Source organism: Marmota flaviventris, chromosome 3 (genome assembly GCF_047511675.1).
Source record: "Marmota flaviventris isolate mMarFla1 chromosome 3, mMarFla1.hap1, whole genome shotgun sequence".
Classification (NCBI taxonomy): domain Eukaryota; kingdom Metazoa; phylum Chordata; class Mammalia; order Rodentia; family Sciuridae; genus Marmota; species Marmota flaviventris.
In genome coordinates, this window is record NC_092500.1 from 78,715,164 (window position 1) to 78,742,054 (window position 26,891).

The 26,891-nt window shown below is 37.1% G+C and overlaps 1 protein-coding gene across 2 annotated transcripts in view; it reads right to left on the minus strand.

Moving 5' to 3' along the window:
• Window positions 1-560: 560 nt before the first annotated feature.
• The window catches only part of Bicd1 (BICD cargo adaptor 1), a 223,939-nt gene continuing 197,608 nt past the window's right edge, over window positions 561-26,891 (minus strand). The window contains exons 9-10 of one of the 2 annotated variants that reach the window (XM_027934095.3): window positions 6,096-6,171; window positions 561-714 (exon numbers count right to left, since the gene is read on the minus strand). In XM_027934095.3, coding sequence (XP_027789896.1) covers window positions 627-714; window positions 6,096-6,171 — 164 coding nt within the window. In that variant the 3' untranslated portion in view covers window positions 561-626. The remainder of the gene's footprint in view (window positions 715-6,095; window positions 6,172-26,891) is intronic. The other variant, XM_071609201.1, reaches the window with a different exon arrangement.

The window sequence follows — 26,891 nt, forward strand, 5'->3', positions numbered from 1 at the left end:
ACAGTTATTGTTAACATTCTGATGCACCACATTTATCATTTTGTGCAAGAAAAACGATCACAATCTGGCCAATTCCAGATTTCAAACTCAATTAAAACTCATATGTAACTGAGCAAATTATGCTTCTTTGAAAATAAGTGCATTAAATTCACTTCTCACAGAAATTATTTATTACAGACATAAATCATGTAGCAAATAAAGTAACAAAATAAATATCAATGACCGAAAATATCAGAATCAACTTCTATAGCTGAATTTGGAACATGAGGAAAGATGATTTTACAATATACGTATTTTACATCGTCTTAGGTCTCTCTTATGCTATCGAGGTAAGCCAGCCATCTGAGATGCATATTTCATGTTTCTTTTCATTTTTGAAATTTAACTGAACTGTAGCCATTGGATTGGAGAAGTTTAACAGTGACTCAGAGGAACCATAAAACGTTTGATCACACGGGGTCTGTGCTTTTTGTCAATCTTCTCAATTTTCTCTCTTCCAAAACGATGAACATTAATCCAATTGTACAGCGAACCACCGGGAAGAACATCCCCGCCGGGGCTCGGGCAGTATCCTGCGAGTGGCTACAGAACCTTCAGCCCAGATGTTCGTCCACAGGAGCTGGAGACTAGGGGTAAGGAGGCTTGGAGAGACAGTGGAGAGGGGCGCAGGGCGAGCTGGAATGTGGCTGCTCCTCAGGGAGAGCTACGTCAGGACTGAAAACGAGAAATAAGCTGGTCAGCAGGAAACGCACCGAGGGGCCAGGCAGACCATGAGGGTCAGATCAATTGCTTTCACATACATTTTAAAAACATGATCAGAAATTTTGCACAGAAAATAGTTTAAATTCAAAACATGACAAGTCACCTGTGGCTTTCAAAACAAGGCAATAATAATAATAATAATAATAATAATAAAAGAAAGGGGGGGAACCATGTTAGGGAAATTGCATGTGAACTCTGGCCCCAAAGTCACTTCTTTTCAACTTCAGTATGCATACAAATTGCCTAGCAATTTTGGTAGATTCTGATTTAGTAGATCTGGGTAGGACCTGAGATTCTGCATTTCTTATAAGTGCCTGCTCCAGTAATTTGGTTGGTTTGTTTTTGCAGTACAGGGATTGAACCCAGGGGTGCTCTATCACAAAGCTACATTACTGGCCCTATTTATTTATTTGGGACAGGGTCTCACTAAGTTGCCCAGGCTGATCAGCCTTGTGATCCTTCCGCCTTAGCCCCAGTTGCTGGCCTGGCTCTATCTACTGATTTAAGTGGTGCTGGAAGTTGGACCAACGCCTTAAGAGTTGAGAGGATTCTATTGTTCTCTGGTGAAATCTGGATTCAATGGGATAATTAATGGACCCGTGGAAGGCCAGTTCACTAGGAGTTCCCCCACCTGCTTTAGCACAGTGATGCAAAAACAACTGAAGAGTTTTATGACATTTTCCATTTATTAAGTAAATGATGGAGATAGACCATCACCTCTGAGAGCTTCCAATTTAAACAACTCAGGCTCATCAAGGTCTTGAGTAATCTTGAAGAATGAGGAAGTAAAATAACTGAATTGCCTAGAGTAAAACCTAAAACGTATTTGGGTTCAGATCTTTTAAAATGTGGCTAGCAGTGGGGAAAGGGCATTGTGGGGATTTTTCTCTTCTTTATTTTTTGTTGAGGGTTATTGCTGTGTTGTCCAGGCTGGTCTTGTACTCCTGGGCTCAAACAGTCCTCCTGTCTCAGTATCGCAAGTAGTTGGGATTATAGGCACACACCACAAAATCCAGCTAAGATGGATATTTTTCTAAAACTACTATTTCCCCATATATTATGAAATTCAGTACCATACAATTCACTCCTTTATCAGAAATGTTTGAGAGAACTATTCAAGGTTTGTTATTATTATTATTTATTAATTTAAATGCTTTTTTTAAAAAAAAAAACTGGATTAATCCTTTATTTATTTATTTATTTTTATATAGTGCTGAGGATGGAACCCAGTACCTCACACATGCTAGGCAAGCACTCAACCATTAAGCCACAACCCCAGCCCTAACTTAAATACTTTTTAAAGCTAATATCATTGAAATAATTAAAAAATAGTATTAAATAAATACATTCTAAACTTTGGTACTGAAATTATCATTCAAATATATCTATCTTGAATTTTAATACAAAATCATAATTACACAAAATTTCTAGTCTGCTTGAAGTTACCTTTACTTCCTAAGCTCTTTGCACTTGTACATTTAGTTTAAAAGAAGATTCATGTTCTGGGCTGGTTAGAACCAATGGTAAAAGTTATTATCCTACATATTTTAAAAATGTGTGGTAGGTAAATACAGGAGAACTGGAACACCATCAAAAGAACTGAGTGGATGGTATTATTTATCAATTAAAAAATATTTTAAAAGGAAGAAAATAATTCATGGCAAGATTGACATTCTCAGATGGTCAGTCAGATGGTTGGGAAACAGCAGGTTATTGCTAAATCAAACAGATTTTCCCACAGACCTAACGGTTTCTTTCTGTAAATCTGCAAATCTGCATGAGTTAGGACTGATTCCTTTTTAGGGAATTAATATGTTATGCAATGTAAATTATAGCAAGCAATGCATAGTCACATTGTGCAAGAAGGATGCATTTTTGAAGACCTGTGTAATTCAATACTCTCTTTGATAAAGGAAGGCAAGTATTTCTGCAAGGCTGGCTGTCCTGTGTGGCAATACATTGAGTGTGGGTTACAGTTCACTTGGCCCTTCACCATGACATAATATCATTCGTGATGACTTAAGATTATTTTCATTATTTCAGACTTTTTACATAAAGCAAGAGTTAAAAACAACTTAATAGTATTACTATTACAAATTTGCATGAAATCCACTCTTACTGCATATTATGTATAATACCCTTTAAGGAACACACTATTGGTTTCCAGCCTAAGAAATTATTCTTTAAAAAAATTTATTGGTTCTTTTTAGTTATACATGACAGTAGAATCCATTTCAACATAACTATACAAGCATGGACTATATCTTGTCTTATTCAGACCCCAGTACCTCTTCTTCCCCTTCTCTCTCCCCACCTGCAGCTCCCTTCCCTCCACTGGTCTTGAAGATCATGTTGTAAACAGTAAACTTAGAAACTATTACTATGTCATAAAGGTGGATATTATCTTCGGAAAGCTTTTTTTCTTTTTCCTTTTCCAAGAAAATAACTATTTGAAAGAAGTAGAGATGGTCTGAATACCAAACACCTCTATATGTTTAAACAGTAAATGTATAAAGTGATGGAAGTAAAATTTTTTTTTAATATTTGTTTTTAGTTGTAGATGGGCACAATATTTTTATCTTATTTAAGATAACATGTGTGAGGCAATTGTTCTACCACTGAACTACAACCCCAGCCCCCCGCAATTTTTTTCAAAATGAAATACAGAGAACATCTAATCAGAAATCACTCAACATTTGTAACAAATTTTCTCATTGTCTAATTAAACAAACGTCTCTTTTGAAAAAAGAGTCTATGTGGATAATAAAATACTCTTGCTCCTCCTACTGTAAGTAAAGTGAGGGGAGGGGTCCTGTCCTCTGTAGAGCAGTGTCTACAGTCAGGGCAGTAGGATGGGCATTGGATCACTGGGCTCAGTTGTGTTCGGGATGCATGACTCTGGACAAGTCATCTGACACATTCTGACCTCAATTTCCTCATTTAAAAATGGGAACGATAGCTGTGCTTACCTTACAAGTGAGGTGTAATGATTAATACTTGTGAAGAACTTAACCCTTGTCTGGAATGCGATATGAAATCTAATGTTGGTTGTGTGTTACCTTTTCTGTGAGGAAGGAGTGGAAGGGGAATGAAGGCTTTAACTTCCATCCAGTTAGCAGTGGATGCGGGCAGGAAGGAAGCCAGTCACAATTTCGCAACTCTGCAAACAAGTCAGTCTTTTCCAGTCCATACATGTTTAATCATCTCTCTTTCTTTTTTGTCAGGACCAGGGATTGAACCCAAGGCTCTGCCACTAAACTATATCCCCAGCCCTTTTTATTATTTATTTTGGGGCAGTCTTGCTAAATGGCTGAGGCTGGCCTGGAACTTGTGACCCTCTTGCCTCAGCCTCCCAAGTGCCTGGGATTCCAGGAATACACCACACTTTCAATCATTTCTCTGTGTAAACCACAGTGAGGAATGGAGGAAGCCCGGTCTGGACCATGCTGGATTCATGTGGGCAGAAACTGAAACATTTGTAATTCATTAAATTTTTCCTTTTTTTTTTTTTTTCAAGAAAACCATCCCAATGGAGGTAGCAAATACCCTACATTCAGTAATCTCAAAAGAAATGGAACTGGGTCACAGAACCATTTATTCAAACCCATTCTCCAAAAAAAAGGTAAAATAAAATTAAAGTTAAAAATATTTCCTCCCAGCCTTTCTGTTTCCTATCTCATTGAAACCCTTAAAACAGTAGGGTTCCCTACTCTGTGTCCAAGCGAATTAGAGGCTATGAAAGGGACTGCAGATCTTTTTCTTGAGGGTGAGTTAGGTACAAAGTTAGTATTGATAATAAAGATTGAGTGGACACAACATGCCAAGTCTCCCTAAATTTCCCCAATATCTATTCTTCCTCACTTTATGAACATACAGAATCTTAGTTGAAGAAGAAACTTCCAAGATTTGGTTTTAGAGATGGGATTCAAACCCAGGCTACTTAGTCCAGAGCTCATTCATTCATTCATATGATCAATATTTACTGAACATCTGTTGTGTCTAGCAGTGTCCAGGGTGAGAGTGGAGGTTGGACTGTAGAATCCCACTGAGATGGATTGGAACATTTGTACTTATATTCAATTACTTACATAATGCAAATTACTCTAGTGTTGACTGCTTATATTAAACAGCATTAGTATATTAGAAAAGAACCTAACAATAACAACAACAACAAAAAGCTCTATTGCTGGAACTTGTGGAATAGCTGAGCAGGAGATATCAATTGAAAGACCCTGGATAGTGACTCTTTAATAATACCCCGATCTCTAACTCTAGGTTCCACTTATACAGCTGGCAGTGCAACTGTCTCAGAGCCCACACCATATTTGGGCTTTGGCTGCTACTGTGTTTGTCTTTGTAGCTGCCCAGCTCCCCCAAGATATGACCTTGCCAGTGATATCTATTCCTCAGACATGCATGGAAATGTGTTTGGGCCAGCCTCTAATCAAAAGAAGCCTTCCCCTGGCAGAAGAGCAACAGATACATTAAAATACACCAATAAGCAGACCATAAAGACACAGCCAGACTACAAAAGCTTGGCCCAACAAGGCCAGGTAGGTAGCTGGAGATGAAGTATTCCATGGAGATGAGGTGGTCCTGGCGGACACTGTGATGCTGTGTGCAAGTTCACCCTCGGGGGAGGTCAACTTGTGACTGATATGGAAAGCTTTCATCTGGAATAGGAACTGTCAGCAAACTCTCCCGTTCAGTGTCCAGGGAGTGTGCAAACTTGCCTTTAAATTTCTTCAGTTAATCTCATGTAAAGGACTCTCACCACAGATACCCTTTTTTGAATGTCAATTATAAGGTTTTTCAACAGCTTTCAAACTCAGTTTTGATGAGAGCACTGAGCAGACAGAAAATAGAAACACTTTTTATAAAGCTGTCCTGGAATAGACATTAGACATATTTCATATCTAGTTTCTGTATTCTTCCTGTTGATTTGCCTGAGAAATGCATTTGAAGGACAAAAGATAAGCAGAAGAAAAAGTAGGACAAACATCCTAACAGTTCCAGGTTTTATATTTTGGAAAGCATTGAAACTACTAATTCAAATACTTGAAATACTAATCCAAGTATTTATTTAGGGAGCTGAAGGCAGCCTTCAGTCTCCCAGCTAGTGGCTGGTGACACACATGGAAGCTCTTTTGCATTCTCGTTGGGAGCATATGGACTTCAGGTATGCAAACCGTATTCATGTAGTCCATATATGAAATAATGCATAGCAAAATATAATTATGTATAGGTAGTTATGGAATTGGGAAGGGGAGTTGGGGTACATCTAGGGATCTGACATGCAGCTGGGTGGGAAGATAAAGGACGTGTGAATTTACCTGACAGTTGGGCAGTCTTGCCTCCCGGCTAGTTGTGAGCACTGTGGCGGTACGGAGGCAGCAGGCTGCTGACAATCTACAAGAAACTGATAAATTAGACATGTATACAAAGAGATGACAGAGCAAGGTGTTAGTAACAGTAACTAAAGCAGCTGCCTGAGATTTAGTGAGGAATGTGCATTCACACAGAAACAGCTCGATTAAGCAGGTTTTTTCCTGAATGATGCCAATAGAGAAGACACACTTTTTTTTTTTTTTAAATCAAATACAGTATTAAAAAATTAGTGACAAAATTAGTAGCAAGACTTTTCAAGTACATTAGGACACATGTAGTCATTCATATTTGGTATTTTGCTACCTCTAAAAAGGAAGGAGCTATTAATAAAAGATCTTCAAGTTCTGAACTTGAATGTGATGGTGGTTACTTGCATAGTACACAAATCTGCTATTCTAAAATGGAATGTATTGAGATAACTGAGCATATTGTCAGGACATGTGGACATATTGTCAATCCTACAGGTACATTGAGAAAGGCATGTAATAAAATCTTTTCCATAATTAATAGAAGGATGTTGGATAAGAAAATCATCCTTAGTTTCCTGAAGATTGATTTTTATGTATTGAAAATGAGAATTGTTAGCAGAAATCATCCTGTTTATTGTATAGCAAATTGTTAGTAACTTGGGCTTATGAAGAAAGCTAAATTGAATTAAGGGGAACTCCATTCTTTGTTTTGTTTTTACCATTTTGAAGCCATATAATATGACTCATACTAGGTTAACAAAGTGATAGCTAGTAGAGTCCATGTTACAGCCAATCCACTTCAAGGAAGACTATGTGCCTGGTGTTTAAAAAATCAAAAATCAGTCTGTACTAGAATCACCCAAGAATCTAGTTAGAAATTCATACATTATATTTATGCAAAAATACTTTTGCACATAATTTAAAATTGGAGTTAGACTTAAAAACTGTTCTTGAAAATTTGAAGCACTTTCTCTTGGTAACTGATTCAGTTATGTTTGTTTTGCAAACTGCTTCCTCTATATTTACGTAGATAACATTTAAGCCCAATTAACACAAATTCTGGATTTACTGTCTTGAATGAATGACGTATATTTAAAAATGTGTACCTAAGTATCACTTTTTCTAAAGCCAGTATATTCTCTACATAGCTAAGGAATATCCAAAATCATGATAATTGTTGATGCTTTTATGAAAGACTTTGGAAATACACTGAAACTGTGCCACACAGAATACAGTATAAAGTAGTCTTGACTTTAGTTCATTTAAGAGAACATTATTACTGAAGGGACCCTATTAAATGGTGGCCTGGGTTGCAGAGTAACATATTAATTATTGCTTATAATATGATCAAGAAAACCTGATTTTGTTGAGTGGCTAATGTTCAGATTATTACAAAAATTACAAATTTATTTTCTCATATTTGAGGAAATTTTTTTCTTTCATTTTGTTTACTCATGTTTCACCTTAATTAGCTTCAATGATTCCCTTTTGTAGAAACTCAGAGTCTTAGGAATACATTCCTTTTTTTTTTTTTTTTTTTAATCTTTGCTCCTTTTGTCTTTTCTAATAGCTTTTCTATCTGGCTTGCAATTTAGGCACGTCTTGGACTAATTTGGTCACTTTTTTTTTTTTTTTTTGGTTGGTTGGTTTGATATTTTTGAGAGTGTCTTTCTATGTTGCCTAGGCTAGTCTCAAATTCCTGGACTCAAGCAATTATCCTGCCTCATACTCCCAAGTGCTGGGACATAGGATGCACCACCATGCCTGGCTTAGACAGCTACTGTACTTGAGGACAAGACTGTGCACTTTTGAAGTTAACCAAGTGTGTGTTGCCCTCCTGTGGTGTATTTGGGTAAATGCAATGGATGTAAAGACACAAACATTTGGAAAATCACTCTGGAATCCCTGTTTAAATATTGGGAGGGAGGTATAAATGAAGTTGTTCTAAAGCAGAGTACTGTCTCTGTGGAATGACAATACTCGAATTGATTGGAGTATTAAAATGTCTAAATCTTTCATATCTTACATATATTAGAAATACTTTTTTTTTTTTGCAATAAGTCATGTATTATTATTCATTCAAAATATACTTTGTGATAGAGTTTAGAAGGAAGGTAATCAGGACCACAATGCTCTCCTCTAGTGGACTGTTTTAATACGTGGTAGTTATTCTTTACATTTGTAGTAAACATCATTTTTCCTTCTTTAGAAGTAACACCTCTGGCTAATTATTATTTTACATTTATTATTTATGAGGACTTCGCTGAGTGCTAGCCTTAGAAAGTAAATGTCAAATTCCACAGATAAGTTGATGACAGATGAAAAATTTTTAAAGTTATCTACATTGATGTGACTCAAATAGTCTTCTAAATCTCTGGTCTAAGGACTTCCAGCTGGGCTCACATCCAGCCCAGCTGAGCTCAGCTCTGTCTCAATGTGTACTGTGTAAGATGAAGAGGGCAGGCTGGAAGAGGGAGACAGTCCCTTCTAGCTGAGATCCTGTGGGCTCCCCACGACCTTCCCTCCTTCGGCAGAGAAGGAACTAGGCTGAATCTCTTTTCCTTTGAGGGCATAAAAGATGACAATGATGTGGCTTATGCAGCAGGCACTGTGGATCACCCTGCAGCCACTGCTGTTGTTTGGCCACCAGGATTGTCTCAACCGTTCAACAGTCAAGTCACTCAGCTCCAAGTATGTGTCAGAAACTGTGTTAGGCAGTGGGAACAAAAGGCAAACAGAGAAGCTACAGTTGCTGCTTGATGGAGGAAGACAAACATATTCCATGAGCGATCACAGTAAGTGAAATGGTGGTGATGGTGATGATGGTAACAGCACCCCGCACTCATTCATGGCTTTGCCATGTGTCAGGCACTGTGCAGGCACTTAATATGCACATTCTCCTTGAGCCCTGTTTTATTCATTCAATTTGCAGATGAGGAAAAGGAGACTTAAGCAACTTGGCAAATCCACTAAGAGGTAGAGAAAAGGCTTTGAATGTATGATTATATGATCCAAAGGCTGAGCTGAACCTGTAGCTCCCATGATGGCAGTAGCATGGGGTATTATAGAGACTAACTTTAGCTAAATTAAATTAGATTTAATCTAACCAACTAAACGAAATCAGTTTTTGTTTGGTTTGGTACCAGGGATTGAACCCAGGAGTGCTTTATCACTGAGCCACATCCCCAACCCCTTTTATATTTTATTTAGAGGCAGGGTCTAACTGAGTTGCTTGGAGTCTCGCTAAATTGCTGGGCCTGGATTTGAACTTACGATCCTCCTTTCTCAGCCTCCAGAGCCTCTGGGATTAGAGGCATATGCCACCATGTCTAGCACTAACTGAACTGAATCTCAGTGGTCAGGGAATGCCTCCTGCAGATGTGACATCTGAACTGACACCTAACAGATACTTGACAGCAACCACACGCTGTTTATGGTCACTTCATTATAAAATTAGTGTTTACTAGAACTGAAATGGATAACATTGTAAGTTGTCACTCATAGACCTGAGAAAAATCACAGTATATTTTAAAGAGATTGTGCTTCCAGGATAACAATTATACAGGGTGAATAAGAAAAGTTAAAGGGAAAAGCATCTAGAATCTTGATAAGCACAGGAAGAGTATTCTCATGTGACATTCCTCATAAACAAAAGACTCAAGTAGGAAGGAAGGCAGAAAAGAGATATGTGTCTAAGTGAGAGTGCGCTTAGCCTGAGGGAAGCCCTGGGATCATCCCCAGGACCCGGAAAAAGGAGAGAGAGAGATAGAAAACAAGGGAGGGAGGAAAATATTTGCTGAGTCAACTGTTGTAATCTTTCCTACAAACTTTACATTAGTCATCTGTTTTAAGTCTTAGCAAAATCTGGAGTTTTCATTTTCACTATTCCCATAATGAGGGAAATATTTTCTATGTATGTATTTTGTGTCCGTTTTTTTCTTATTTATTTACTGGTACCGGAGATTGAACACAGGGGTGCTTTATCACTGGGCTACATCCTCAGTCCTTTTTATTTTATTATGAGACTTTATTTGAGGCCTAGGCTGGCCTCAAACTTGCAATCCTTCTATCTCAACACCTCCTGAGTAGTTAGAATTATAGGCGTGTGTCACTGTGCCCAGCTATTTTCTTCTTCCTTTAACATTTTCATTTTTCTTCATCTCTTCCACCAGAAACAAGCCCAGAGCTTGGCATCACAGTAGGTGGTCTGCAAACTTCCACTGATTAAATTGATCACTAACCACTCTGTGTATCCAGGGTCACATAGCCAGGAAGTAGCATACTGGGAATTTAAATTTAGACTCTTTTTTAGTTTTTATTTATTTATTTTGGTACTGGGGATTGAACCCAGAAGTGCTTTACCGCTTTACCACTGAGTTACATCCCTATCCTTTTTTTTTTAAATGAGACAGGGTCTCACTAAATTGCTGAGGCTGGCCTCTAACTTGTGATCCTTCTGCCTCAGCCTCCAGAGTAGCTGTATGCACTGCCATGCATGACAAATTTAGGCTTTTTAATGCTACAGACTATTTTTCATTCACTACTCTTCTTGCTTCTCAACTCATTGTTAGCTACCTCCAGAAAATATCATGTCATAGAATTAAAGAAATGTAAGAACTTCACCAGTTAAGAAACTGATTTGCAGGCAATCAAATACCTCAGGAATGATACCTATTTTTTGAAAAGATGTGGGGAAAAATAACAAATTTCCTGGCAGACAGAAAAAGTCTTGCCACGTGGCTTTCTCTTAGGCTTCTACTATTTTTAAACATTCCAGTGCAGTTTAGAAAATGAAACAGTTTTCTAAAAGTCACTGCCTCAGGGGTCCCAGAGCCCATGACTGGCCATTTGGATGAAGGGAGAGCCTCATGTGGAAGGAGGCAGAAACACTAAATTTTGATTCTGCCTTGGCCCACAGGGCAGCAGTGGGCGTTGGTGTGGATAGTATGGACCAGAGCTGTCTATGGAGACCATTCCCCACCAAGGTGAGTAGTGGGGCCACAGGGTGGCTGCCCTGGTCCCTAGATGCTCTGCGGCAGGTGGAGCAGCAGCTCTTTGCAACAAATAATCCCCCACGGCACGGTTCACCCTGACCCCTTGTTTTCCTGACTTTGGAACTAATGCATCCCCACCTCTGAGGAGGTCTTTTCCATACCACAGCTCCTTCCCCCAGGACCACAAACTCTGCCAGATGCTGCCCACATTCTGTGAAAACTAGTGTCCTCTGAATTTCCCTCATACAAGTTCTTCCTCATAAGACACGATGTCAACTTCCCTCGCTCTCTAACCATGTTCCAGTTTGCGCAAATCCTTCTGAAAATGAGGTGTTCAGAAAGGAATTGCATGTGGTCAGACAGGTCTAACGGAGAGGGGGAATGGCAGTCCTGTCCCATCTGTCATCCCAATTCTATGAAAACAGCAGAACCCTTGTGGCATTTTTGGGAATTCACATCCCACTGTTGCTGCATAAGAAGGTTTCTTTGTTTATAAATGGTGCTGTCAAGTCAGGCTTCGTCCATCCTATACATAGAGTGTGTGAAATTTCAATGTATTAATACTCTTAATTTTTTTGTGTTTCCCTAATACTTTTTACCTTTTCCCCCTCAATAACTTTTGGAATCTATCCCATCATCCAGCATATTTGCTTCCTCTCCCATTTTGTTTTTGTCTCAGATCAGAAAATGTGCTAATCATAATTTTGATTTTTTTTTTAAGTTTTTTTTCCCACCCAGGGCTGAGGACTGAACCCTGGGCCTTGCGTGTGCTAGGCAAGCGCTCTGCCAATGAGCTAAATTCCCAACTGTTGGTTTTTTTAAAAAATATTTTTTAGTTGTAGATGGACACAATACCTTTATATGTTTATTTTTATGTGGTGCCAGGGACTGAATCCACCCAGTTCCTCATGCATGCTAGGCACACGCCGGCTCTGATTTTGACATTTTTATCTAAGATTAGCAACTAATAATAGGACCTGGCTAATAAAGATCATATTTTATAAACATCCATGATTCGGACCCTTTGTAGCTGTCATTCAACAAGCTGTGAATCAAAAATTATCTTACCACCAAGAAATGATTTCTCTATTAGTCTCAAGAATATTTAAAAATACCTAATTGGCTTTGTGCCAAGGTTCAGATATATTGTTTTACTTTCCCAGGTTTTATGAGAGAGGATGAGGGTGGTCTAGCAGAAATCATTTCCTTCCTTCCTTCCCTCTGTGCTGGGGACTGAACCCAAGGACTTGTATATGGTAGGCAAGGATTCTACCACTGGGCTGCACCCCTCATCCCCAAAAGTCATTCTTGATGGACACTTGTTGGCGTTTAGCAATCCCCATTATATACTGAGCATATAAAACCCATCAACTTATAGAAACTTGTCTAGGATCAAGTTTGTTAGTCTACAATTTAGAGAAATTTTTACTTTTCCACTGTATAAAATCTCTATTTCCACATCTTCTGTCCTGATGCACTTAGGTACTGATCCTATTACTTCCAGGCTCTTGTTCTCTCTGGGCACCTCTTCCTCTCTCTTTCATATGTCCATGACTTTTTTGGGGGAGGGGGTTCCAGGATTGAACTCAGGGGCACTTGACTACTGAGCCACATCCCCAGCCCTACTTTGTATTTTATTTAGAGACAGGGTCTCACTGAGTTGCTCAGTGTCTCACTGTTTCTGAGGCTGGCTTTGAACTTCAATCCTCCTGTCTCAGCCTCCTGAGCTGCTGGGATTACAGGCGTGCAACACCCCACCCCCTACCACCCTGTCTGTGACTATTTAATATCTTTCCTTCAGTAAGAAAAATGAAAAGAAAAGGGATGTGTGCCTTCCTCTTGTTTTGAAAATGACAACTCATACTTATTCTCAAAAACAGGGAGGGGAAATGCAAGTTCATGGTACAAAGTGTACACATGCCTCTTGGTGAGATGCTCAGTGGTCTTTGTTAACTTGGTGTACTGTTTCAAGACTGTTTTTAAAAGTTTACTAAGTCTTGGGAGCTAGGGTTGTGGCTCAGTGGCAGAGTGCTTGCCTTGCACATGTGAGGCTCTGGGTTTAATCCTCAGCACCACATAAAAAATAAATAAGTAAAACAAAGGTATTGTGTCCATGTTCAACTAAAAAAATTTTTTTTTTAAAAAAGTTTACTAAATCTCCTTGAACAATTGCTGTCACAGAAAACGACTTTGCTGCTATTTTCAAATAGATACCACTTTGGACCAAAAATCTTTCTTACATACTTGGAGTAAACAGTCAATATTCATTAAAGACCTTCCACAGATGACTAATTAACAGTAAGCAGAAAAGCAAGATTAATTATGAAAGATACTAGATAGGAAATTGACAGAGTTGTGGACTGTCTTAAGATCAACACAGCATGGTTAATGATCAAAGCATTGAGGCATTTTCTTTCTTGTCCTTATGGGAGGGAAAAGGATCTCCAACTTCTTTCTGCAAGTCTGGGCATGCAGACTTGCATAATGACAGAAAAAGGAAGAACAGGCAGAAGGAGAGTAGAAGGAAAAAGGAAGGATGAGAAATAATGGTAACATAATATCTATAAAGTCATATATATATGTGTATACATACATGCACACGTATGTGTATATATGTAAATGTGTGTATACACACCTACATATGAACATACACAAGGCCAAGTACTTTGCATGCAGACTCTTTAATCCTTATAAAAACTCAAAAAGATAGATGAGGTCACTAGTGGGGTGATTTAAGTTAAAACGACACTGGTAGAGTTGGCCCTAATTCAATCCGACTCCTGTCCTTGTGTAAAGAGGAGATTACAGAGACACAGGGGTGCACATGCACAGAGGAAGACCACATGAGGCTTCAGCAAGGCGGCGGCCGTCTGCAAGCCAAGGAGAGAAGCCTCCAGAGAAACCAAACCTGCTGGCACCTTGAACTTGGACTTCAAACTTCCAGAATTGGGAAAAATAAATTTATTTGTTTAAGTTGCTCTATCTGTGGTATTTTGTAATGGCATCTGGAGCAAACAGAGCCTTTGGTACTTGCTCCAAAGTGGAAACAGGGATTACTTTTGTTGACTCTGCCAAGAGTGCTCTACAGTACAAATAAACCCAAACAGCAACAGTTCTCACAAATTCTTCTAGTCTCTAAGCTCTCCAAGGATTGAAATAAACTCAAAGCAAAATGATATATACACAAGCCCAGCAGTACAAATTATGAATGAAAATATGCACTTGAATTTCAGCAGATTTTCTTCTTAGCAAAAAGCATGCTAGAGAGAAAAAAAGAGAAAATGTCCAAATCAGTGATATTAGGAGAACTAAACCAATGATAGAATGTGAAACTTGAGAATTATGTTTGAGAATTTGTAATTACATTAGTAGAAAGTATAAATTTCTATATACTATACACCGAGGTGGAGATAAAAAACCTGTGTAATTACAAACAAGTCTCCCAAACTCAGGAATTCTGAAAGTTTGTGGATTGAACCACAGAGCACTCTCCATAATTGGTAACTGACAATCTTACAGATACACTCAGGTCTTAAGTGAGGATTTTACACAAAGATCAGTTATGGATAATAGGCTAACTACAGTCATTCCTCCCTCTACTTGCCAATGATGCTTTTGCAATGACTGCTTGTGACCTTTATTGTCTGTCTTTATTCTGTGTTCTCAAATTTCCATTTTGGCATGGGACCTACAGTTTGTAGGTACTTTTGGACCTACTTGTAGAGACCCACAAGTTTGAACCACTGCTCTGCCAACCAGTAGCTGAGTGACACTAAAGAAGGGACTTAAACATGTTAAGCCTCAGTTTTTAAGCCTCACTTATTTGCTAAGTGAGAACATGAGATACCAGTCTTGCAGGGTTCTTAAGAAGACCAGGGAGAGGATGTTTGTGAAAACATGCAGTCTACTGATGAGACAAGAGACAAGGGAATGGGGGGAATCGTGACCTAGAGGTTTTCAGCTTTAAGAAACAAAGCTATTAACAGCAATCCATCAAGAAAGGCCCAAACAGGCCCTATGATGAACTAACTCATTTCCATAGCCATGTGTTGCTATCATTATATATCCGTCCGAAGTGTTCCTGGTTTCTCGGACTGTTCAGAGCCAACCAGTGTCAGTTTTATTCCTGATCACTCCAGAAGGAAACTTCTGCTCCCCTAAACTCCTTCAGCCTGATCTCATCTCCTTCAGCACTTCTTGCCCAACTTTTGACCACTGCTTTCCTGAAAGTATGTCTGCTCCCCCAGCAGCAGGCAGGACCCTGTGTCATAATTCTTTTTCTCTATAGTGGTTTGTTTAGAGAATTTCCATGTGGCTCAAAATACCTGCTTATATAGATGTCACGTCTCTTAAAGAATCCTTGGATTTGTTTCATTATCAATGTTTGAGAGATCCACTTGAAGGGAGAGTTTGCAATTCAGACATTTCTGATATCATAACATCTTTCAAACACTGTCTGATAAAGAGGTCTTTTTTTCCCCCCTCCTGTATTGGGACAGAAGTCAGGGGTGCTCTATCATCATGAAGCTATAGTCCCAGCCCTTTTTATTTTATTTTGAGACAGGGTGTCACTAAAGTACCCAGGCTGGCCTTGCATTTGCTATCCTCCCAAATAGCTGGGATCAGGGGGTGTGCCACAGTGCCGGTAAGTTTTTAAAGTTAGTGTAGTGATAACATTTTTTTTTCTGATAATTGGAGCCATTATAGCATAAGACTTTGATGCATAAATATTGAAGATAATATTTAAACTCATTATTTATGAAGTGTTAAGTAACATTAATACTGAATAATTCCTCACTAAATCTACCAGATGATTAATAGTGGGTTAATGAATTAACAGAAAAGTTAATGAAAAGAAGCATCAGGTAAATTCTCCCTATGGTAACAACTTGAACATTAAATAGTCCTATGGACTCCTAAACATATGAATTGAAAAGACAGGTATATAAAGAATTTAGGAAAAAAATAGAACAACTTGAGATAGATATGTGATAAAGAAAAATAAGAACAAGAGAAACACACAAATACTAATATTTATATAGTGGTTAGGAAAAGTTGAAATTTTTAAAAATATCTAATGATGAGTTTAAAGATACACTGATACTAATAAAAATGGATAGGTGTGAACAACCTTTGACATTTTTTAATCAAACACACAGAGTTGGCCATCTCATCCCTTTTTGACAAACACATCACATGTTCTGTTAACACATTAGTTTCTCTGAAAGAATCCACAGGTAAGACAACAGCATCATTTCCAACTTCTCAGGGATGTAATCTGCTAATTGATAACACCACACACTTCTCTTTACATCAGTGTTTAACAGCAAATTCCATGCTACGTTTATACCCATGATAGTCAGAAACTATTGTTATTCAGTAATAACCTTCAGAGAACAAAAAGAACTGTTGAAACACAAATTTTTTTTAAAAAAAATATAGATCATGCAAAAAAATAAAAAGATAAAATCTGATGACAAATCTTAAAAAGCATTTGGCTCTGCCTCCTGTAAGTGACAACTGCATCTAGTTTATCACACCTTGGTGACAGGCATTAAAATTATCTTCCACGATGTAGAATCAGAACATGACTTGCTAAGAAAAGAGGGAGCATTTTTTAGATTTTGTAGTGATTATTGATTAGACAAAAACTTTCACCCAACTTTCCATTTCCTATATTAATGAATATCATATGACTGGCCAATAAAGCAAATCGGGATTCATAGAAAAGTCTACTTTTATTTCAAATCTTGCAGAAGAGAAATATAAAAGTACCCTGCAGTCTAGTCACCTTTGTGCTTCTGAACAACTTACAATTAAACCATGAGCATGTGTGTCACCAACAGCCTACGGCAGGAGAGACGAGGAGGAGGAAACGGCTAGGAGGGATTGAGTACAGTGGCACTAAGAGGGAAAAGTACACTCTTCTTACACCAATTAAAACACAGCCTTTTGTTTGGAAATAACATTCTCAAGAGCAATGCCAGCCGGCACAGAGTTAACTCAAGGTGGTGTGGTGGTCTGTTCTTGATAGGTCAATAATAGCATGTATCAAATGAAGACCAGCTTCTCCTCTGAAATGGCAGAATGAATTCATCATCAAAGACACGAACGAGAAGGACATTAAACAAGCCACAACCAAGAACCCACTGAACACATCACTTGTGAAATCAGACCCCAGACCGGAAAAATATATGAGACACCACTCAATGAAATGTGTTTGATTTTTCTGGTTTAATATTTTCTTCACTTTAAAATAATCATTGCAAAAAAAAATCATACTAGAATATGTTCTGATAGGCTCAAGGCATCCTCTTCTGTAAATCCATGGATCTGAAAATTATAGACTTTCATCAATGTCAGTTGTTTCTTGGCTTTTTTTCCTCCCCTTTTAAGAAAAGAAATGCTTATCAATGTAATCCACATTTTGGGAGGAAACAATTCAGAAACCCAAAATGAAACTAAGTGTTTCAAAATGCCCTAAGTTCTCATAAATAAATTAAAGCATAAGTACAACTTAAAGGAAGAGCAATGTGTTTAAAGAGTAGATATTTTTAAAATCCAAGTTTACAGAAGGTGCTTATACATTTTTTCAAAGAAAAAAAATAAGTATTTACAATTACAAGCTTCCTAACGTGAAAGGATTTGATTGATAGAAATTTAATTGAACAAAAGCTTCAGGAATAAATCTATGAAGGAAAACAAGGTTCACCTACATGTTTATAGCCAACTTACCTCTTTTTGCTTTTGATGTCAAGTAGTGCATAAAAAGAGAAAAAAATTTATGTTTAACTGATTCTAATGCATTACATAATGGCTCATTCCATAAATACCTACTCAGAGTAAAATACTATTCTGGTTTTTAAAGGATCCTATGTACAGAGGTGAAGTAAAGACTGTGTAAATAGCCAGAAGCAGGGATTTCAGATGAACCCAGCAGCATCATCACTGAGATATCTGAACCCAGGACCTGGGTACCATTTGATCATAAGCAAACAGTATATTTCTACTCTAAATTTCTGATTTTGGTTCTCATGGTCCACACAGATAAGAGAAGGATTTTCTATTTGTAGTATATTCTTCAGTGCAGTGAAAAATTGGGAGATAAGGCTTCACTTAAAGTAAAAAATGGGTAGATGATCAGCATCAGAACTGCAAAACAGTCCTCAGTATGAGAAAATGTGTCCCCTCCAAATAAAAATTTTTAAAAAATTATTTTATTTTTTGGTTTTGTTTTGTTTTTTATATCCACCAAAAATTAGTTAAAATGACAGTCCTGCTCTAGGTCATTATTGGGCAAAACAGATGTACATATCCTTATGTAAATCTTTTCCTACAAATTTTTGAAATTATAGAAGTTTCTTTTAAGAGTAACCATCACATCTAGTACATCTTCTGAGACCTTTAGTTGACTAATGCAATTATATGAGAGGCCAGCTCTAGAAGCAATCCCTCACACTTGAAGTGACATAAATAATCTAAATGCTGAAAAAGAATAAGAAAATCCCTAGGGCCTAGGCATGACTAAATCCAAGGCAAACAAGGCTTTTACACGTACACTTCACAAATACTTTTAAATTTGTGATATTTAGAGTCTATTGATGATTTTATTTTTGGCTGAGAGTTGACAATTAAAGGACAATGATTTAATGGCTGGACGTCCTATTTATGACTTTACACTTTTTAAAGGGTACAAAGAAATAAAGTCAACCACTTAGAGTTTGCTTTCCCTTTTCTTTCTCATTCCTTTCAGGCAGAAGATACTCTGGGGAAAGGACCAAGAAACCCACACAAGATCAAGAGATGGGGGCATGAAGAGAGATACACAGCTCTGCTGAAGGAATCCCAGAGGGTGGCAGGAATGCTTCATGTAATTTAATGAATACAGTGCCCTGTGAATCTTTTCTGATCGATTAGCTGCACAAGTCTAATTACTAGGTCACTTTGAGTAGTAGTCTAGGTGTAAATGCTGTGGAACTACATTTTCTCTTCCTTCCTTCCTTTTCTTTCATACTGGGGATTAAACCAAGAGTACCACTGAGCTAAATCTCCTAGCCCTTTTTAAATTTATTTTGAGACAGTCTCACTAAGCTGAGGTTGGCCTTGAACTTGGAATCCTCCTGCCTTAGCCTCCTAAGTAGCTGGGATTATAGGTATGCACTACTGTGCCCACACGGAACCATACTTTCAGTACATCATTTAAAACCAAAATACAGAAAGTAGCAAGCCCAGCCCTTCCACGAGCATTATACCTACATATCATTTGCACTATGCTCCCAGGCAGAGCTCGGACTGCTCCTTCAGACCCTGCCCAGCTGGCTCAGAGTTTAGGAATACCCTTGAAGCCAGGTTTAGTGTACAGAAAGGTCCATTCCCCCAAACAACTCATAATGCCTCAGAGGAGTCTGAGTGCCTGCCATGCTGATGGGCACCAGAGAAGCATTTCTAAATTAAATTGGTGGCCCCAATAATCAGTGTAACAATACAGATATATTTTTAGATTGTGACTCCCATCTGTTTTGAGAAAGAAATCAAAGTGTTAGTACACTGCAAGAGTTCAGTGGGAACTCAGGAACACTGCTCTTTTCAGTTCATTAACGCACAGATATTTTAAATTGTCAAGAGTTTGTTTTATATCTTAGATAAAAGACATTTTCTTCTTTCTTGGGAAAAAATTCCCTTAGAAACTGTATAGTTCTGATATTTTTAATATTTTTATATGTCTATTTAGAAACGTGGGTTTTACGTAAGGGGCTCCAGACCCCATCATGGAATTGAATTCACAGAATGAGAGAAGCTTAGGGATGGTCTGAGCTCCTTCAGGACTGCTTCACCCTCTTTTTCAGAGGGTGTAGTTTGGATAAAACCTTTCAGGTAATGCCTTATAATCAGAAGTTTTGGTATAATAAAGGGTGTCATGTACTTATAATGAGGGTGACTGGGATACAACAAACCAGGGCCAGCAGGTTGTACTAAATAGTATGGGCACAGCACAGAAGCCTGACAAAGACCTCGATGGTCTCTTTTCCATGAAGTTCAAGGAGGAGAGATCCCAGCTGCCCATGAGAACTCTTTTTTTTTTTTTTTTGCACGTGGGGCTTTGGGATACAAAGGCAATAACAAAGGCAGGCCATCAAAGTACCCAACTCCCTAGCACCAAGGACACCAAAGAAGCTAAGGGTCAGGTGCTATAGGTAATTGCCGATGGTAGGATAAAGGTTGTTCTCGGACTTGGGGTGGAGACGGATAAAATGCACACTGGTTTCATTCAGTATTTGGCTTAGTTTATTATTGGTTGGAGGCTGGTCACTTAAGTGAGTCTACAGCAGGTTGTATGGTCTAGGAACCAACTCTGAGAATGTCTCTTTGGGTTTTCTAGCGCTCCTGTTGATATGTTTTTCTATGAGCCAGAAAGCAGGGCCATTTGGGCAGGGTCAAGAGAGGACAGTAGTTACTGCTGGGAATGTCCTGGACTTTCCGTGCATCTAAGCATACCTGTTCCTTCTCCAGAGGGGTAATGAACCCCTCTGGACATTGCTGCCTCCTGGAGACCTCACAATCTTCAGCACCATGTTGGTGGACTTGGGTGGACACAAGCACAACCTAATCACTTTTGCTCTGAATATGCAGCAATTGAGAATATCAACTAAGTATATTTTCTTTCACTTAATGAAAATATGAGAAAAGTTTTTTCCCCTAAGGATTTAAATTAGAAAATTTCAGTTTTCATGGATTTAATAAAATTTTAATATAACTTTAAGCTTTAAACTTTAAGTTTAAAATTATATAATAATACCAATTAGTCAACATGGATTGAAAATATGATCTAATCTATGCACATTCCTGCTGTGAAGTTGTCATATAACTCCTTCAATAATGATGGAATTCCCATCTTTTTATCATAGTTTATTTTGCTTACAATGCTCAGGTTTTGAATGTGGAATCGTTTAAGGAAATCCAAGTTCTGGACAGGAATACCTGATAGAAGAGGGAATAAAAAAACAAAAATAAAAACAAAACAAGATAGAACTGTGGTCATCAGATGTCCCATCAATCATTGCCTTATGTGTTGAGTGGCTCCAATTTGTAGCATGAAATAGCTTACTCAGTATTGTCTTCATCTTCTCTCTTATTCTGGGAAGAAGGAAAACATTTGGAACTCACCTTGAAACAGTTCGATGCATTTTCGATCTATACGTGGCACCATTAAATGCTACCACTTAAAACTGGCAAGATGCATTTTACACACTTACAAGGCATTCCCTGCTTAAAATAAGAAATATGGGATTTTTCACAACTAGACTGCAGCAATTTAAAAAGAAAAAAAAAAAAGCCTGAAGTCATTTTATTGTTTTAAGAATATTTAAGAAACATGTTTTATTAGCACATACCTAAACAATAGGAATTAAGTTATTATCCTAACAAGGAGACCTAGAAACGAATAAAAGATACGTATAAAAAAGGATATGCAAACATTTAATATTACTTAATATTTTTAATATTAAATGTTAATATTAAATATTTAATATCTATTTAAAACAGAGCTATGAATCAGAGAGAACGCAGAATCAATTTGCAATAGCAAATATCAGAACCACTATTTCTATTTAAAAGAAAAGGTATGTGCCATCTTAAATCTTATTTTAAACATCAGATGTTAGTTATTACAATTAGATTTCTGTGTAGTCGTTGTATCTGGTCAAAACAGTTGGTAAGGGAAGGTTTAGAACTGCACTGTCCAGTAAACTAGCCATTAGCCACGCGGGGTGCTTTTCATGTGGCTGAAATTGAGATAACACCTGTAAGTTCATAATACAGAATTTTCAAAGACTGAGGAAAAAAATGTAAAATATCTCATTAATAACTACTTCTGATTTTCATGTTGAAATGATAATATCATGGACATATTTATAATATCTTATTAAAATTAAGATTACTTGTTTCATTTACTTTTAAAAATCTGACTATTAGAGAATTTAAAATTACATATGGGGCTTATGTTATTTCTATTGGATAATTCTGACTTAGGAAGTTAAACAGTCTCATAGCTATCATTTTGTCATTTGGAAAAAATATTCCTGTTCTACACGTGGAAACATTTCAAGGTGTTTTATTTTATTATTTTGATATTACTGAGGACTGAACCCAGGGGCACTCTACGACCGAGCCATATCCCCAGTCCTTTTTAATTTTATTTTGAGACAAGATCTTGCTAAATTGCCCATGCTATCCTCAAAACTGTGATCCTCATGTCTCAGCCTCTAGAATTTCTGGGATTATAGGAGTGCAGCATGGTGCCTGGCTTATATTTTAAGTTTTCTTAAAGAATTCAAGCTTATCTTCCTTCCCCTGTGTAATTTCTTCTGATTAAAAATAAAAAGATAGGTTGATATGAAAGAAGAGTTAAGGTACATTAGGTGAAAAAAATAGCATGCATAATGTTGGTGGATGTGCCAAAGTTGTTAGTACATATATAAAATGCATATATAAAACGTGCCAATGTTGTTAATACATATATAAAATGTGTTTATATATGTATGTTCACTTACATATGTACAGAATGTATTTCTTTTAAGTATTTATTTATTTTTTTAGTTGTAGTTGGACACAATACCTTTATTTATTTATTTTGCTGCTGAGGATCGAACCCAGGGCCTCGCACATGCCACAACCCCAGCCCACAGAATGTATTTCTATAAGGATAGAGAAGGTTGAGCAGGCACAGTTGTGGCAGAGGTCTACTTTTGTTTGTATAATATTTTGTACTTTTTGAATTTTGAAACATAATTAACTATTGAAAAGTATACTTAAAAACTCTAACATAAAAAAGGAATAAAATAAAAACAAGGGAAGCTGATATATTTACATATACCTTTCTACAGTACTTTGTACTACATGGTCACAAATGTTACCATCTAAAGTGGATATTTGCTTATCTTTGCCTTGATTTTTAGGTGTGCATATGTTAAAGCAACCAAATAAAGACAATTCAAAATGACACACGCGCCGCCTGGCTTAAATAAGGAGACAAATGAATAATTCACTTGGAAATTTTCCAAATGCAATTGTTAGGTAGATTTCACTGCAACAACTATAGTAAACTGCATCTCAAATATACTATCAATAAACCAACACAGTAAGAGAACCACACATGTGGAAGACACACTACAATAAAGCATTTATTTTCTGATATTGTAGGAAATTTGGACTAATGATCAATTATGGAACAAACTGAAGGCCCAGGTACTAGGCAAGATCCTCTGTTTCAAAGGCCAAGGAGGTTCCTATCCACAGGAGCTTAGGACTCATCCAGGAATCTGATGCTAACCTCTTTGCTGTCTGCATTGGCCCACAGTGAGGCAGCAGCTAGTTCTCCCTAGTGTAGACAAAGGCTTCTTTAATGTTTGCACTTATGTACGCAACAGCAAAACTGCTATATATGATACATAGAGCTTATAACCTTTGCAAGAGAAAATAAAAGAGCAGAAATCTTAAAAGTCCAAAATATTTTTTATGAAACCATTTATAAAAATCAAGAACACTGGGCTAAATTTGAGGCTATGTGGTATTTATCTAAACAAAGCAAAAGTAGAGCTAGTTGGGAAAAATTAGATAAATTCCTGTATTTTTCAGTTTTCTATTAGGTGCCTGTCATGTACAGTGACAAATGAAATCTAACAATGAGACACAGCTCTCAGACAATATCCTTAACAATGCAGACTCTAATTCAAGATCATTCTAAAAGATTTCCTATAAAAATAAAATTACCACTTGAATATTGAAAAAAATTAAGAGATTCAAGATTTTGTATATTTCGACTATAAAAAGAATCATGGTTAAACCTCCCAAAAGGAAGAAAAAAACCTCCTGCAGCATTTATGATTCCCTTAAATTTGGAAATCTGAACCAATTTCTAATTGCATACTACCGTGGGACAAGATAGAAGAAAATGTATTTTTCAACATGTGTTTGGTAATCTTCTGAATTATTTATTTTATTTAAAAAAAATATATATTTTTTTGTGGTGCTAGGTTTTCACGGATGCTAGGAAAGTGCTTTACCACTGGGCTACATCCCCATCCCTGAATGAATATTTTTGAATTAACTTTTGTTAATAGCAGATCTCCAAATAAAGACAACATGCTCTAGCGTCAGGTAATGCCTAAGCCTTCCTCCACAAGGAAGAACTGTGTGGACGCTGGATTACAGGCTGATTACAGGCTGGAAGTGTAGCTCAGTGGTAGAGCACTTGCCTAGCACACTGAAGGTCCTGGGTTCCACCCCGGTAGCCCCCACTCCCACATGATCACAGGTTTTAGCAGATCCTGCGCACTTAAACTATTTTAAGAATTAAATACTGTAGAAAAAGAAAGGATAGTGATATGAAGACCTGGAAGAGACATAAATAGGAAAGCCTCTATAGAAAAATATAACTTATTAAAAAAAAAAACTACTAGGGCCATTAGTTCAGGAGGTAAATTCAAATAGCATTCGCTGAGCTCTTTCCACATGGGAAGATGAAGAAGGTGGTAAGAGCAGGCTGTGTGCACACAGGACATGCTGGATTTCACACACAGGCTGGACTTTTAAAACTTCACACACGTACAAATGTTTCTCTCAGTTTTGATTCTGGTCAACACCCTCTTTCATTTGCACATTCTATCAGTTTCCATACCTGCTTCTTTATCTGAGACGTTAGCCATACCTAATCCATTTCACCTTGCTGTCAGGATGGTTTCATATAATGGACATCTGATCCTATTCGTAACTGTTAGGTGAGCTCAGTGGTGTAAAGTCTGCTTGCACTAACCTGATTACCAGTCCCTGCCCACTTTTCCAGTCTCATTTCCAAGTCTTGACTTAGGTTCTACCCCTCAAGCTGATGGCCTTTGTACAAGTTGACTTTCCTTCCTAGAAAGGTCTCCTCATTACCCACCCCTGCACCTCTGCCTTCTGCCTATCAACATCTAATCTTCATTCATGGTCAGCATTTGCCTCACTTTTAGAAGGCTGTGCTTAACCTAACTCCTTCATTTATTCCAGGAACATCTGTTAACTCCATTACTTATTTGCATGCCTTCATCCCCTATCAGGCTGTGAGTTTCCTGAAGAGTAGAATTGTTTCATTTGAATATCATTGTATATCAAGACCCAAGAAAAGTGCCTGACACATAATAGGTACTCAATAAATTTTGTTATATTTGATGAATAAGTGAATGAGCAAATAAGCAAATGGTTTAATGAAAAAAATGTGGTTTTGGTATAAGCTTAAGAACACAAGCTTTGCAATACAAACAGAAAATTGTTTACCTGTTTGAATGTAGTGAAATGTAAAAGCAATTTTTACTATGAACATGCTTGTTGGTATGTTGACTATGAAATTTTTTTTTTTAAGTACTGGGATTGAACCCAAGAATGCTTTACCACCGAACTGCATCCCCATCCCTTTTTAAAATTTAAAATTTTGAGACAGGGTGTCATTAAGTTACCAAGGCTGGCCTCAAACTTGTCATCCAGTTGTCTCAGCCTCCTAAGTCACTGGGATCATAGGCGTGCAGCATCATGCCCTACTTGACTACAGATTCTAAAAGGATTATGAATCTAAGGTCAACACATTTCTCTGAGTTGTTTTTAAAATCAGCAAAGTCTAAAATATTATAGAAAAATTTCAGATTTCAAGGCAATGCAATTCTGTTAACACCAGTTCAGTAATGATTTAAAGAGCAAATTATTTAGGATAGTACTTTAAGAAAATGCCAAAGTTGCTTTTTCAGGTTTGAAATTTCTTATTTATCTTGTACAAATGCTGCAATCAGATCTTTACTACAGAAAGAACATCTCTTGCCTGTGAATTACATGGATTCCTTTTACATATTCTGATAGACAGATTTTAATTACTGATTAAATGGTAAGATGATATTGTTGTTGTTGTTATCATTATTACTATTATTATATAAGCCTAGGCAGTTATAACATCAAGATAAAATGTTGGCTACAAGTTTATGAAGATATGCAATCTGTTGCCTGATTATAAATTCTTGATGATAACAAGGTCCCTTTTGATTCAAGTTCATCAACGCTGGAAGGCACTTCTCAGATGAGCTGGTAATTGAAACTGTAAAAATTAACAGGAGTAAGAGGACTCGGGAGTTTGTGTGGCAGGATAAGGATAATGTCAAGAATAAATCAACAGTCATGAGCAGAAAACTCTGGAATTTCAGTGAATGACTCAGCAGAACCAAATTCAGAGGCAAGGGCCAAAAGTTTCCCCCAAAAGGTTGTATTAAAGTAACAAATCAATTAGTACAATGCACTAATCAACTAGTGTAAAACTAATATTATAAATCAATGTTCTACCCTAGAGTGGATTCTTATTCTTCAGAATTGAGAAACTGTGTTTTCAAGAGGACTGAGTTTTTTGTTGATCATCTCATAGAAATGAAATCTATTTAAAAGTACTTCTTAGGGTAAAAACATTTTATGTTCCACGTTTAAAAAAAAAAAAGACAAACTAAACTAATATAATTAACTTATTGATATAATTATTTCAATGATCCTCAAAAGGAAAACAATGTTGATGTATCTGCTCATTTAAATAATTTAAATTGCCTAAAATATATATTTAATATGTATTTTAGAAAACAATATTTAACAAAAACATTCTGAAAAATGAACAGGGAATTGTACATTAAAAATGGTTGATACCAGCCAGCAAATTTTATAATAATCAACAATTTATATTAAACTCATGAATAAAAAAAATCTCAAAATCTATTAT